Genomic DNA, 15,938 nt, shown 5'->3' on the forward strand with positions numbered 1-15,938 from the left:
CAGCATTCCTGCCAGCTGCCAACCAAGGGCTATACACCATTTTAAGATGCTTTACAACTATTAATTCATTTAGTCCTCAGGTAACCCTATGAAGTGGGTATTATTATTTTCTTTTTACAGAGAAAGAAGCTAAGGCACAGAGAGGTCAAGTAACTTTCCCAAAGTCATACAGCCATTTAGGAGCAGAGCCAGAATTTGAATCTGTGTAGAGCTCATTTGCTTAACCATGGAACTGTTCTGCCACAGACATGCATGTCTGAGTCCTAATATTGTAATTTCCTGTGAGTCTCACTTCCTGTAATAATTTTTACTAGAAATCTTCTATATGTAGTTTTCTACCTTGGTTTATTAGAAATCAATCTGTAGATAAATGCGAAGTATCTAGCCATATGTAATGAAGGACACAAAATGTTTAAAGTAAGGGTCTCTCTTCAGAGAATTTATTCTCTAAAATCTGCACATTAGTAAAACAAAAACAAACAAAAAACACTGTAATAGAGTGGAAAGATAGGGGTAGGAATCAAATGATATGAGTATAAGTTCCCAGTTCTACCATTTATTATTCATGTGACTTGAGCAAAGCACTTAGCTGAAACTCAGTTTTCTCATCTACAAAATAGGAATGATAATTCTACCTAATTCACAAATGTGTTGTATGGATCAAAAGAGAGGGCATATTTTTTTAAAAAGTATATTGAAAACTGAATAAATGAGTAATTTTGTTCAAATGTTAGAATCCAGAAACAAACTGAGTATAGAAAAATGAGTTAGAGAAGTTCAGAAGAGGGAAATATTATGGGAAGAGTAGCCTTGGAATTCAATTCAGTAAATATGAGTCAGTCTCGTATATGGTAGATGTCAGGCTAGGTGCTTAAAAGTCAAAGGAGAATACTATACTCTCCTAATCATTTTAGAGGTTTAGATCTAGTCATTTCCAGGATCCTAATTCAGTAGGAACTGAAATTTACAGAAGAGGGAATGTTTAATGGTAAAATATAAGTGGAAAGAATGTAAATAACTTTCAACATGACATAATAGAAATAATACAAGAGGTATACAAAAAATACTGTGAGAATTAAATCTGCCAAGGAGAGTTGGATGATGATATAGGAATAAGACTCTGAAGGATGAAACAGTATTTTTCAGGAAAAGAAAGGAAAGCGAGCAAAATCTAGAGCAGAGATGTAGTGGAACTATATGCAGAGAGCCTGGGGTACAGGGCACCTAGAGAGAGTCAGAGAGGAAAAACTTAATTTGAAAGCTGGAAAAGGATTTTGACAGGGTCTTGCTGCACAGATGTATTTACACCTCATCTTCTAGGCCAGAAGTGGATGGAGCCTTCAGCTTTCAGGGCAACTCCATGGCATGAAACATTGCTTTGAGGAGAATCTTGAGCCCAAGATGAGCCTTGACTGACGATCAGTGTCTGCTCTGGGCCAGCAGCCCTAGAACTTGCATTTGGCCTCAAAGAATGCCTACTGCTAAAATACAGTGTGTTAATAAGCCCGGAGCTATGAAACTCTATCAGGGATAGTGTAAGATGATTTAGCATGGGCTCTGGAATCTGACAGACTGGGGTTGAATTGTCTCCCTCCACCAGTGTGATGTGAAACAAATGATCTGACCTCTTGAAACCTCAGTTTTCTCAAATGTAAAATGGGGATAATAATAGTGCCAACCTCATAGGGTTGTTAAAATAATGAAATTAAACAACCTATATAAAGCCCTTAGCACATTGCCCAGAACAATTAGTGTTGACTTGCTGCTAATGATAATATTAATAATAATATCTCATATAGTTTAAATAAAAGTTAAGAGGACTACAGAGCAGTGGTAGTATTCAATCTGCTTTATATCTGATACCTACCACTGACTAGCAGTTACTTTTTTTGTGTGTGTATGCTGTATGGTGGGAGTCACGTTTCATTCTTTTTCCGTATAGCACCATTTGTTGAATGCTACATTATTGTAGCACCATTTGTTGATTTTTTTTGTGGAGGAGGTGCATGGGCTGGGAATTGAACCCAGGCCTCCAGCATGGCAGATGAGAATTCTACCACTGAATTACCCTTGCACCCCAGACTAGCAGTTACTTTTTGAACAGTTTTATTACCGGGGGGGAAAAATCCTTGCAGTTTGAGTGTAAAAAAAAAGTTTTATATTTTCTCTTAATTATCCATAAAATTTACATATCTATGGGTTGGAAATATCCTTAACATGTTAGATGAGTAGGGTTTATCCTGAAGCAGAGGATCTGGGCAGGAATAAAACCAAAGGAAATTATATTTCGGGTCTCTAAATGGTAGTAATCTTTCCCAGCCTAGAGAGGTTCATCTCTTTATCTGAGCCCTGAGTTCATGTACTTTTCACAGTAATCATCTTTTCATTTCAGTATAAATTTTCATTTTAGAGGAATATGATCCAGGGGGCCACAAGGAATTGTCCTTTGGTCTTTATAGAGGAAATCTGAGGTTTCTATGGATGTTAAAATGGTTGAGAAACAACAGCATTTGGCATTTTTAAAATTGGATATATTTACTCTGCATCAAGTACCAAAATTTGGATTTATAAGATCTATGACTAATTATTATTAGCACAAATAAAAACCTAGAGAGAGTCAATAGGCAGGACACAAAAGATACATTTTAAAATGAAAAATAATTTAGCTGTAAATCATTTGGTTTTTAAAATAATTAGCTCATGGTTTTATTACTTCCAATTGGTATTTCACTGTGGTTTTATTTTCCCTTCAAGATTTGTTTACTTCTGAGTAAGTATATTAAATATATCCAATGACCAATAAATTACCATTAGAGTATTTCTTTCTTATTAATAAAAAATCTCCTTTGCAGGCATTCACTTATGGCTTGTCACAGAGCTGAAAACCGCAAATCATTGTAATTTGGGCAGGACTTCTACAGAAAATAACTGACCTAGACCTTGAGAAAGAAAACAGACCATGCGAAATACTAGATTGTAAGGAATACAGTAATTAAGAGAACGTGGGCTTTAGAATCAGACAGACCTGCAATGGAGGAGGTTTGAATCCTGGTCCATGCACGTCCCCCAAAACAAACCAACAAAAATTCAACAAATGGCGCTGCAATAACAGGATACTCACATGGAAAAAAAAAAAAAATGAAATGTCACCCCCACCATAAAGCATACAAAAAATAGTAATAATAAAGTTGGGAATTTTGGAAAGATCAGGCATTTGATCTTGAACATTATAGGTAAGATGAAATGTAGTGAGGAGCATCAAATGGGAAGGAAAAGCTTGGGGAAGAGAAGAATTCAGGAGGCAAGGACTAGGTAGCAGAGTGAGCTGAAATAGAGACAGGAATGGCAAGTGACTGTTAGTCTTAGTCAGGGGACCAGTGGGGAATGAGCTAAAGTGGATCATGAGATCAAGGAGTTAGTTTGACAGAGGAAATACAAATGGAGTTTTGGCAAAAAGAAGTGAAGGTGTGGGAGTAGATAATTCCCCCCTAGGATATGAAGACAAAGTCTGAAAGTAGCACCGAGATTGGATTTGATAAAATCAAGGTAAACATTTTTTAAGAAAGGAAAACAAATTTAGCTCTGTATCAGTCTCCATTCTCCCCTAAATCTAGCAATGGGATTTTTGTTGTTTTGTTTTTTAAGTATATAAGGTCATTCTTTTCAGTGCCTTTGTTTCAGAACAGAATTAATCAGCTCCTTATGGCTGTCTGGAAGGTTTCTACCATTTAAAATGAGCTCTATAGATAGAAACACTTTTCTTTTTTCTAAACCCATCAAGTTCGCAAATCTTCAAAGTCCACCACAAGCTCCAGCTAACAGGCTTCTGATAGAATAGTTACAGTATTAGGAAATCTAAAGTCCCAGCCTTTGGGACCACGGAGATAATGCTCCCAATTCACGAGAGGTCGATTTCTTTCCTGTTTTCCAGGAACCCCCCCAAATGTGGATCATATTGTGTAAGTTTATAGGAAACTTTGGCAGAGAAAGGCTGAGTCTCACCCGAAGACTCATAATACAAAGAATTAATATCAATGTGGTGACAGTCATGACACTTTGGCAAATGCCAAAAATAATTAAATATCCTTAGTTGAGAAACAAATGTTTGCAGGCTTTAAGACTAGAACTTTTAAGCTTAGGACATTTTTGTAGGAACATGTGAGTACTCTAGATGGAGAAGGTCTAAGAATAATATTATGTTTTCTGCTTTCAAATTAGCAGGCAAAAATATACTGTTCAGCCCTGGAAACTCAACCAGCCTTTGTCCCTGAACCAGCAAGAATGAGGGAGGGAAGCTGCATGCCTCCGTGGGATGCTTCACTGCTGGAGAATGAGTTTTTCAGTGGTAAGTCTGTGCATTAAATTGCCTTTGGGATCCCCAGTTCTAAAGGGAAGCAAATAATAATTAGCATTTGTATTAATATGCTCAAAACATACCCGACCCTGTAATTCATTTTCCAAGTCCTCTTGTTTACCTTATCTGAAGAGGATGCTGTTATATAATTTTAACACTATTAAAACACCTTATGATTATATATAACCTAAACAAATATTCTCAGATCAAGGCTTGGTAAATGCATGGAAGAGCCATGTTTAATATTTAACCCCAGTTAAAAAGGAAATACATCTTTAGGAACTATATCCATAAAATTGCACTATTCTTGATAGACTTTTATTGTTCCAGATTAGGACCTAAAAGCACTTGTGATGAAATTTAATTGTCGTTACACAGATAACCTTGGACAACACACAGCGATAGAGACTGAACCAGATTCCAAAAGTATCCCATATACATATATCTTATTATTATATAAGCATAGTTCACCTTTATACAGGTTGTTCTGTATGAAAATAAGCCTGACCCTTTGAAAAATTAACACGAAAGTCATCCACCAGCTTCACGTTGAGGAACTAAATTCAGCTGGCAAAGGCCCGGGCATCAGCTCAGCTTGAAAGTGAGGGACAAGTGGGCTGGTGAGTGAGAGACATTCAGCAGAACAGTCAGTCGGGCCCTCATTTCAGTAAGGTGGTTTCTGGCAGAGAACCTGATTCAGAGAAAAGAGCTTGCTTCAGAGGGAAATCAAAATAAAGGGTTTGTTTGAAGAGAAGGGCTACTGTTTATGAAATGAAAAGGGAAAAAAAGATTAAAAAAAAAAGAGACTTGGGCTCTGAAAATACATGAAGGAGAACAAGAATTTTTCTGACCTCAGCATAGCGAGTAAAATAATACTGTTATTTTGGGATTTTAAGTGACCTGAACTTAAAATCCAGCTGTGGGAATACTAAGAATAGTTACCTCCAAGTGGGATTCCAGGTGACTATACCTATTTTATTCTAGTTTCCTATATAACTCTGTAGATTTATGGAGTATATGTTTCTATTATAAGCATGTACTGCCTTTATAACAAGAAAAAAAGACTTTTACTTAAGAGGGAAAATTGCCATGGACAGCTTTAAAGAGAGAACAGAGATTTTATTAATTTGTTTAAAAGATATATTTTACTCGTCGTATTGTTTTGTTTTTGCCCTGGCTAATATTTTGGCATTGTCTCATAATTTTATTTGGGAAGATGGGGAATAAATTATTTCAAGAGCGGGGGATAAATATTTTTCATTAAAACATTGACAGGATGATTCCTTAGAGGATTCCTTAGTTAGAATCCTCAGGGTTCAAACTGAGTTCTGATGGTTGTGCAAACCTAGCAGCACCAACTTACAAGTGTAATACACTTGGGAAATTCCAGAACAGATCGCAAAAATACATTTAGTGCCTACGCTAGTAATAGTGTTGGCAAGTCACATGTAAATCCCATTTACTTGTGATTTGATTTAATCATATGTGACATCTTTTCTTAAGTTAAAACCTGTTAGAATTTAAAGTGAAGAAGAATCTTTAAACCCATTTTACATATACTCAGATATTGATATCCCTGATTTTCCTTGCCGTTGAAGAATTAAAATCACTTTCTGTGGCAAATAATTTAAAATAAATGAGGAGAATAACTATTTCATGTAACTCTGAAAGAAATACATTTGTAAACCAAAAACTTCTTCAGAATTTTAAATATCTTACACCAAACTTATTTCTTGTGTCGGATTTGATTTTTTGTTTTTATGTCTTTCTTTTAATTTGATTTTTATTCATGAATATTTCTTCAATAAAGAAATAATTTAATTGTATTCATTATAGCATGAATATCATAAAATTACAAGTTGGGTTTTAGGGAATCTACAACCTTAAAAGATTATCCTTCACTTTAAATTCTAGCATTTTTGTTTCGGAAAAGATGTCAAATATGATTAAATAAAAACAAGTGAAACAAATACCAACCCCATCACTGTAAGTGTGTTATGACTTCTCTGAGAGCACAGAGACTGGTCTTGGCTTGGCCTAGGCCTCAGTATTATAAGGAGGTCACTACCCTGTGACCTTGCTACTCAGAAACATAAACATTTCTTCACATCCTTATGAACATGATCTCACAGTGAAATCATCTCTAGAGTCACAAAAAGCAGAAAATGAAAAGCCAGCTTTTATGGCCCAGAGGTTGCATTGTACAGTGATTGAATGTTGGACTCAGGACTGTCAGATCCCAGCTCTGCACTTAGACCTTGGCAACTTACTTTAATCTCTCCGTGCCTAAGTTTCTCCATTTATAAACTGAGAATAGTTGTAGTACCAACTTTGTAGGGTTATGTGAGAACTTAATGCTTAGTAGTGTGTCTCACACTTAGAAAGTTCTGTACTACAGGGGTGCTAATGTTTCTTAATTTTTCTAGGGATAACAATCCACCATTTGTCTCCCATGTAACAATACTTATAGAATTTTAATTTTATATATTGCTCAAATTCATCAAAATACACGTTTATAAATTAGATACTGAACTTACGGTGCTGATGCTGGAATTATAAACTGTTACCAGTAAAACTGAGAAATCACATGCTATTTACGGACTCTCATTCTCATTACAATCCCATGAGGTCAGCACATGTGAAAATATTAAAGCAACCTAGTGACCTGAAAGACTTGGCTTAATAATACCCATGGCTAACCTATTCACTGGTAGAAGCAGTACTGAGGTCTACATTTTTAATTGCCTTTTATTAGTAGACCCATGTCTTACAAAAATTCAGTATGCTTTAGATGCACTAAAAGAAACCATGATTAAATTTCACTGCAATTTTAATGTAGCTTTACCTTGAAGTCATTTATGAAAGGTTTACCTTGTTTGAAAATGTGTGCTTTAGAAACTTCCGTTTCGGCTTTACAAGACTATCTTAAAAACATGAAAATTAATGTCATCACCTTCATGACAATATACATAAAATTATAAATGATTATGTTTCCCAAATAGGGGACTTCAACTATTCAAATTATTATTAGACTGTGTAATCTCATACAAAAAAAAATTAACCTATATTCTTCTTTCAGTTTTAGATGATTTGGATAGCAAATTGGCTCAGGAACAATCTCCAGGTTCAGTGAATACCAACACTCCCCTCAACCATGGACCAAGAACACAGTTCAGTCATTTTTATTCCATTGGAAACAGGCACAATAATATCTCAGGAAGGCAAAAAAATCACTACAATGAAACTTCTAATATGTCTATCTATGACATCCTAAGACCAGGAACCCCTAGAGAAGGTTTTAAAACCTTTTCTTCTAGAACAAGGACAATTTATGATATGTACAGGACAAGGGAGCCCAGAGTCTTAAAAGAAGATTATTTACAAAACAATACTTTTGGTAGTACTTCTCTGTGTTTTGATAGCAGGCAACGATCAGCTTTACCAGCCACAGGGCATTTCACGGCAAGAAGCTTATATATCCCAATCACAACTCAGAACAGGAGTGGATTTATACCACAGAGCTACCGGAAGAGCCCAAAGAGAACTCCTTTATCATCCATCATATGGAATAGATCAGATTCTTTTAGAGATGAGCAGAACCAGGAAGAGTTCCTGAGGGCACCATCACCAATGGAAATTGACCCTGCTGATCAGTATATGTATCCTAGATGTTTTCAGGAGAATAGAAGATATGAATTTTACCGTTCACAGAGTGTTTACCAAAGTGTTAATTTAAATTCTCCCATGGACAATGCAATGAGTCCAGACTCATTTGAGAACTCAGAGAATATGCCATTCCACCATCAAGATAACCCATTTGCTAGGTCTTTCTTTAGCAATACCTTTGGACAAAGCAGAGAATGGAGATTTGGGCAAAGTCCTTCTTGGGGTCAACAGGAAGAACATTCTTCCTGGTCTGACTTTCATCAAAACAATAAACCATTTGCTTCTTCTAGCAGAGACTTTGAAATGATTTCCATGGAAGCAAATAGTGCATCAGCTGTTCATGGCCATTGTGCCCCTTCTCAATACTGGAAATCATTTTCTCCTTGTTATGGACCAAATGTTTCCAGAGGCCAAGATGAGCCATGTCCCTGGCAGTTTAATTTTCAGACAAACACACAGGAGAGCATGGAGATGTCTCAAGGCAATGGGAGCCGGTCAGGTCCCCATTTCAGCACATCAGGCGTTTGCCCCATGACTGGTTCAAGTTATCACATCAAACCTGATGGGTTAGAAAGTCGACAGGATAATTCTCCTATAGAAGTACATTTAAATGAAGAAGCTCACCCATTTGGAATTACTCAGGCCCAAGCATCCTCATTCAAAACTTCCTTCCCCCAGATTCCTGATAAGAAAGAGAATCCCCAAAGTTCCAACATTCAGAATCCCACAGTCACTTTGCAGAAAATTATTCCCACTAAGCCTGGCTGTGTTACAATAAAAAGCCATACAGAAGCTTTTGCGGCCAACAGTGATTCAATTGATTCTCCACCTCTTACCGAAAGCCAGCCCAATATCTTGGTCATGGAAGTGAATAATGAGAAAGACTTGAATAAATCTACTTCAGAAAAAGGCAAACAACTGAACAAGGTGGACCAGACAAACATGACAGGTGAAGCACCACAACCTGTTTCACAGGTAGTCATCTCTAACCCCTTATCTGATCTTCAAAGTCCCCACTCCCAGAACCCAGCCAAGAACAACAGGCTTGTTTTTAATGTGTCTACCACAGTAAGTTCAAAGAGGTCACCCAGAGTCTTTTCCGGGAAAGACACCTCCAAAATTTCTGTATCACACAGAGATAAAGCCAATGAACTTAAAAAACAAAACAGTGCTACTGAGAACAGAGAATTTGGCTTAGCCAATTCCCTTCCTCTCATTCAGGAAGGCAGAACATCACCATCTCTTCCAAGCCCAATTCAAGGTCATCACCAGGAATCAATAGTAAATAATGAAGATATTTCAAGCGTTATTAAAAATAATCACTGGAGCACTGAACCTCCTAATAATCAAAATCCCCAGTCTCCAGAAAAGCCCATCATTTTAGATGCTGAGGGAGAACAATACACCATAACTCATTCTACCACCTGCAGAAAGTCTGCAGAGAACTGCAATGTATCATTTAATACTCTAGGTGGGTCATCAGATGCACTACAAGAATCCTCACCATCAAATAATTCTTCCCTTGATGCTCTGGTGATTCCTTCTAGTACAGTGTCCTCCAGAGATCCTTCAGAAGAAGATCCATCTTTGGGAGAAAGAAAAGAAAAAGGCAATGCTAGCAAGAACCAAAATAATCAGTTTGTCATAAGTCCCTCAGAAAACCAAAAGAATAATGATAGTGATGTGCCTATATGTAATGAAGTGGTTGATATTTCCACATGCCATTCAAACCATCCTTTCAGGAACAGAAAGGGAAAAGGAAAAATAAGACGTCACATATCCTGTATTGAAAAGTTAAGCAAAATAGAAAGTAGATCAACATCCATAAATGATAACAGCGCCCTTGTTGAGGTAAATCAAGGTGATTCCAAGGTCCCTGAGCCTCACATTATTTATTGTACCTTACCAAGAAAATCACCCAGTTTTCTTATCAATAGCAGGAAATCAGAAAGTAAAATAAGAGCCACTTCATTTAGGAATGGGCCATGTCCATTCCAAATAAAAGATATTGTGGAAAATCCAACAGAGAAGGAATCATCAGACAAATTCGATTCTATTTTTCCTGAATACTCCAAAGTAGTTTCAGACTCAGTCCCAACAGCATCTGCAGTGGCAGAGAAGATGCCAAATATGAAAAGCATTGGGTCTGCTTCTGTTAGGGAAGGAGCACTCCCTTTCCTTATGAAGAGGGCTGTGTCATGTCCTTCAGGGGAAACATATTCCTCAGCTGGAAGAAATGAAAAGAAAAAATTCTCGGGTTCAGACATGGATGCTTCCACTATGACACCAAGGCTTTGGGAAAGAATTAATAACCCCACAGAAAGAGACTCATCTGTTAGGGATTGTTCTTTTACCCAAAGCTACCAACAAAAGGAATACTCTGAATGCTGCACTGAAAATGATAGTAAAATTGCTGCGTTTGGGACAGCTGCATTTCCCCTTTCAAGTGATCTTTTTTCTTCAGACATGTCAGGAAAGGAGAGTGGAAAAACATTACATAAATATAAGACTACGAGCATGTTTTCTGTTTCTGGTGATGAAGATAATGTAAAATGTCTTGAGGTGGTTTCAATATATTACACTCTACCAAGGAAGCACAGCAAAAAAGTCTGTGATATCCTTCAAAGGTATACACAAAATACTGATTCATTTGCAGAATCACCTAAAGTTGAGACTGAAATATTTCCTAATGCTTTAGAAAAAGACAAATTAAATTGTTCTACATGCGGACTTTCAGAAACATCTTCACCTGAAGAGCTAAACCTACTGGCTCAGTCTGTTCTGGAGAACAACCCTTGTCTTTCTCACTCCATTGAAAACAACACTGATTTACAGTTATCAAACAGTGGGCCATCAGAGCATACATTACAGGAAATGGCTCCTGTTGAGGCAAATATTTCTCTTTATAAAGAAGAATCCAAACCTAGAGAGATTTTTTCAGATAACTTTGCTAAAACAACTCAAGGTGACTCATTAAGCAGGAAAGAGAGAAGGAAAAAAATGCAGTGTGAAACCCTGCATACTTTATCAATGCTTCAGGAAAAAAAGTTTACAGTGGGAAAATCTGAAAATTGTCAACTATCCCTTACATCTGGTAATGTTTCCTCTAGTTTCCCAAACCATTCAGAAAATAATGCTGAAAATTCTCAAACAGTAAGATGCTCTACTGAGAGTGAAAATTGTTCTCAGAAAGAGGTTACCACAAAAACAAGCTCAACACTTGAAGCCATTGCTGCAGATGATAACTCCAATGGGTCACAGTATAGGGAAGTCAGAGGGAGTATTGGAACAGATTGCCAAAAAATAACTAGGAAAGCACTTTCTGACTCAGAAAGCCAAGTCTCTGCTCTGGTTTCTACTTTGCATAAACTACAGCTTGTTGAGGAATTTTGTCTAGGTAAACCAGATTTAGAGAGTTTGCAGTCTGAACCCAAAGAAATATCTCAAAGAGGTCAGGAGGCACATATGACAGAGAACAGGAAGGCCAAAGATGAAATGCATAGATTGGCGAGGGATCAAGCTCTACTTCCTAAAGGAGTTAATGAAAATAAAACCAGCTTAGGTGACCTACAGAAAGGAAAAAAAGGATCTTCAGTTAAACACAAATTGGCAGCCATGTCCAAACCAAGCAGAAAATTCCCAGCTAAAGATTTAAGCCCCAGAAGACATGTAGCTACTATTTTCCAAAAAGCTGAGAGCAGATCTGGCATGGACAGTTTATCTCTTGGCACACAAGAGAGCAACCCACCATACCCTAGGCCTACACCAATGTCTGCGGAGTCCACGGATGGAAGCAGAAGTTTGAGTAATGATGAAGTAGATAATGTGAAATCTGAGACTGCTCTCCAGCCTGCCGTAATATCCAACAGAGAATCTTCTGCACAGTGTGATCATAATTCTAACATGAGCATTTCACAGCCACATTGGGATGAGTTTAAAAACACTTCAGAGTCACCACCAAAGAATGAGAACTATAAAGCTGTAACAGTTGCTCATACTTTGGAAGGAAATTCAGGAACCCTGGCTCAGCCCACATTCACCAGCCTCAGGGAAGCCAAGTTCTCTGACCACCAGAGGAGGCTAAGCCCTCCTTTTCTCTCAGAGCCTGGACGGAAGTCCCCCACAGTAAGCATCCCACTGGCTGGTTGTCAGCAGCAACAAAAGAGTGCTTCATCTCCAGAGCAGGAACCTGAACCACACCTCTATCGTTCAAAGAGCTTGAAAAGCATCAGTGTTCATGGTGACCCATTACGCAAAAGTCAGCCTCCGAAAGTCAGGGAGCGCCATTTTTCTGAAAGCACTTCTATTGATGAGGCCCTGAGTCGACTAACCCTTGGGAGTGAATTTACTGTTAATAATGGATACGGCCAAAGATTCAAATCATTTTCTGAACTTCCCTCCTATGATGAAAAGGAAAATTGGGCTTTGTATAGCGACAGGACAAAAACAGGCCCCAAGTCTGCCACATCTATATCTAGACCTATTGACTATGGGATTTTTGGGAAAGAACAACAGTTGGCTTTCTTGGAGAATGTAAAGCGTTCGCTCACACAAGGAAGACTATGGAAACCAACTTTTCTCAAAAACCCTGGCTTCTTGAAAGATGCTATAATTAACCCTCCCAACACATCAGAATCCTTAAGCTCAGATCTTCCTGGCAGTAGAATGCCACAAGATGACTTATCTCCAAGTGAAACACTTAAGATATCTGAGGAGGACCCAGTGGAGTCAGATTGTGACACAGACACAACTACAGATGATGAATACTACCTGGATGAAAATGATAAGGAATCAGAACTGTGAAGCTTTTTCAATAAAATACATGACCTTCTCACCAAAAGTTTGTAATAGAGCTGAAGTATAAATGTGTGTGTCCATGGGAAGGACAGATATAAAAGATCTAGGACAGGCAGTGCCTGCTCTGAAACAACTCAAATTCCTTTTTATCCCCCTCCAAATCCTGTATATACATTTACTGAGTTCTAGCACAATGAATGCTCGTTTTGAGGTATTCTCTGTTATTTTCTCCCCTGTATATGCTCCCTGATCTTCCTTTACTTTCCCCAGATTAATGTCTATTGCATTGTCCAGGTTTGGCTTTCTGCTTTATTTTACCCCTTACTTTTTGACACCTTTCATTATGATTTGCAACACTAATATCCTGGCACATACAAAACATTAATTATCTAGCACTACTCCAAAACTCTGTATTGCCTTTTTCTGGCAAAACCCTATACTTGTGGCATTAAGTAAAATGGTAGGGATGATGATAATGGAGCAAGTATCATCATCCTCTTTGACTTGTCAACATTTAGGAATCTTAGGGATTTTTTTCCCCTTTCAAACAAAAATGAGGGAATTTTCATTAAGGACATCCTATTTTATCTATAGTAGAGCTGGGGAGGCATATGTTTGAAGTGAATGTAGAGGTTATAGCTGAGATGCTGAATCCCCTGTTAGCCAAAAGAACATTACTGCTCCTAAGAATTTCTCTGAAATAGCTTATGGGATGGTGAATTGTTAAGGGCTGACTTTGAATCAAGCTAAGGATTTCGGCCAGGCAGCGGTGACTGTGCAGATGGTAGCTTAGCCACAGAATTCTTGCTTACAAAGGAAACAACTGAGCAACAGAAATAAAGATGAGTCACATAAAAGTGATGTAGCTTCACTACAGTTCTCTCAGCAACTGGTTTTTACCATTATCCCAGAACTATCCATTTTCCCATTTTCAGGGTAGGATACTTCTTTCCAGATGGGGCATTTCAATTACAGCAATCAAGTGGAAGGAAACCTTGGCCAATTCCCCAAAATGCTGTCAAGTTACACCTAACACTCTCAGTTACCAAACCCTTGAGAAATTCCAAGCTCCTCAGAGCCTGTTACTTGATTTTTTTCAATAATTTATCTAGACTAAATCACTTCTGATACTGTTGATAATTTGGCCTTTCTAACTCTTTAGTTGCCACTCAGAACTTTTGGGAATTTCTCTCCTCCTACTTCAGGGTGAAGAGATGAATAGATGGTGGTGAAGATAATTTCTAGAATTATATAAAGCATCTCATCTCAATCTCAAAACTGTGAGAGACCAAATGAGTGAATTTCATTTTGTTCAGTTTATATCTACTTTCTGACCTAATTCTATTTTCCATTTCTCTCACCTAGCTGTTTCATCCATATAAATTAAAATAATGATAGGTGTTGGTGAAGTATGTAGAGATCCAGATCTATTAGGAATGGAGAAAGCGCTATATTATTATTATCCTCCCAATCATTGCCTTGCTTGGAAGCAAAATGCAGGGCTAGTTTACATCATTACCATGAAACACAAAATTAATTAAAACATAGTAATTAACATGAAAGTTCTTTAAATTTGTAAGCTATTTTAAAGTTCAGGCATTGACCAATCTTGAGCTCAAAGAGACTTATAATTTTATTTTATTTTTTTATTTTTTATTTTTTGCATGGGCAGGCATCGAGAATTGAGCCCGGGTCTCCGGCACAGCAGGTGAGAACTCTGCCTGCTGAGCCACTGTGGCCTGTCCGAGACCTATAATTTTAAATCAACTGTTCTAAATTTTTCAATTCAAATTTTATGGTAAAGAATAACATTTTTCTTTGTCATATGTTTCTGAATTCCACCCTTTCCTCTTTTTTTATTTATCTGATTATTTAAGTACATTTTAAAGTAAAGATTACTTCTATTCACTATGTAATTTTTAAGATTTTTTGGAGTTAATATTTTGATATTAAGTTGCCTGGTTTTCTTAGTGATCAGCTTGCAAGTTCTATTGAGGTAAATATTCTGGGTCTACACATACTCTACAAAAATAGAGATGAATTTTGTTTATTTTTCAGTGAGTTCAGGCTTTATCTACAGGTAGATAAGTCAAGGTGAAGTTCAACAACTGCTTTGGGGCATGGATTCTCTGTACTGCAATCCACTGTCTGAATTCAGAGGTAATTGACAGCCACCACTGAAATGCTCTGTGTGTGATATTTGCTTCTGGCTCAAGAACCAGGAAAACAGGAGAGTCAAGAAAATAGCACCTTCTCTAGTTTTATATTTTTATAAAGCACTTCGTTAAAGAAGTATAGCAAATTTCTATGTATTTTAACATACAGACTGCTACTTTTTAATGTACATTTTTGGTATAGTAATGGTAATTTATAATAGCCATTTTTATATTCATAAATTGTTGCTGAAAGATATAATCATTAAAATAAATACATAAATGGAGAAAATCATAAGGGAATCAATAATAATAAATAGCTTATAAAATTACTAACTTGTTTAGATGATGGACTTCTATAAACATAAAATTTATACTGAAAATTCCACTTAGTATTTAATGAGATTTATTTTCCATTTTAGAGACTTCCCGCTAAATAATTTATCCTTACATTGTAAATACACCGGTGTTACTAAAACTCCAACTGCTACTAATAAGCTTTTGGTCATGATAACCTAATAAAAATGACTTTATGGAAGAGGTAAATGTCTGTCCATACAGGAGTTAGTGGAAGAAACACTGCTTAGGTTACAGTGAAGATGAAATCAAATTGGGAAATTCATATCTCTATGGAAGTGATATTCCTCTGTTGAATGCAAGAGGGGTAAAGAGGTCTTATTGCTAATATATAGTGTTAATAATTATTAATGCTTGAGACTATCTCATTTAAATTTAGTGTAAATACAGAAAGATTTTACTTTCCAAGCAACTTTATGAATGTATTGCACTTTGTGACTGGCAATTCTGTATTTCTGACACAAGTAAGCCTTGAGCACTTTCATTAAAACTTAGTCAAATAGTCCTTTTATGTAATTGTTCTCAAACCTGTTCTCTAGGTATGGGATGTGTTACAAAACAAGGTGCAATTTAAAACAATGCCTGTGTGGAAATAAATGATTTAAACTGAT

General features: G+C 36.9%; 1 protein-coding gene across 6 annotated transcripts in view; it reads left to right on the forward strand.

Moving 5' to 3' along the window:
* The window catches only part of EXPH5 (exophilin 5), a 95,419-nt gene extending 79,482 nt beyond the window's left edge, over positions 1-15,937 (forward strand). For all 6 annotated transcript variants that reach the window (XM_077113041.1, XM_077113039.1, XM_077113038.1 and 3 more), the window contains 2 exons: positions 4,219-4,345; positions 7,434-15,937. In XM_077113041.1, the coding sequence (XP_076969156.1) occupies positions 4,219-4,345; positions 7,434-12,823 (5,517 nt within the window). In that variant the 3' untranslated portion in view covers positions 12,824-15,937. The remainder of the gene's footprint in view (positions 1-4,218; positions 4,346-7,433) is intronic.
* Position 15,938: the final 1 nt, after the last annotated feature.

This window comes from Tamandua tetradactyla, chromosome 8, assembly GCF_023851605.1.
Source record: "Tamandua tetradactyla isolate mTamTet1 chromosome 8, mTamTet1.pri, whole genome shotgun sequence".
Classification (NCBI taxonomy): domain Eukaryota; kingdom Metazoa; phylum Chordata; class Mammalia; order Pilosa; family Myrmecophagidae; genus Tamandua; species Tamandua tetradactyla.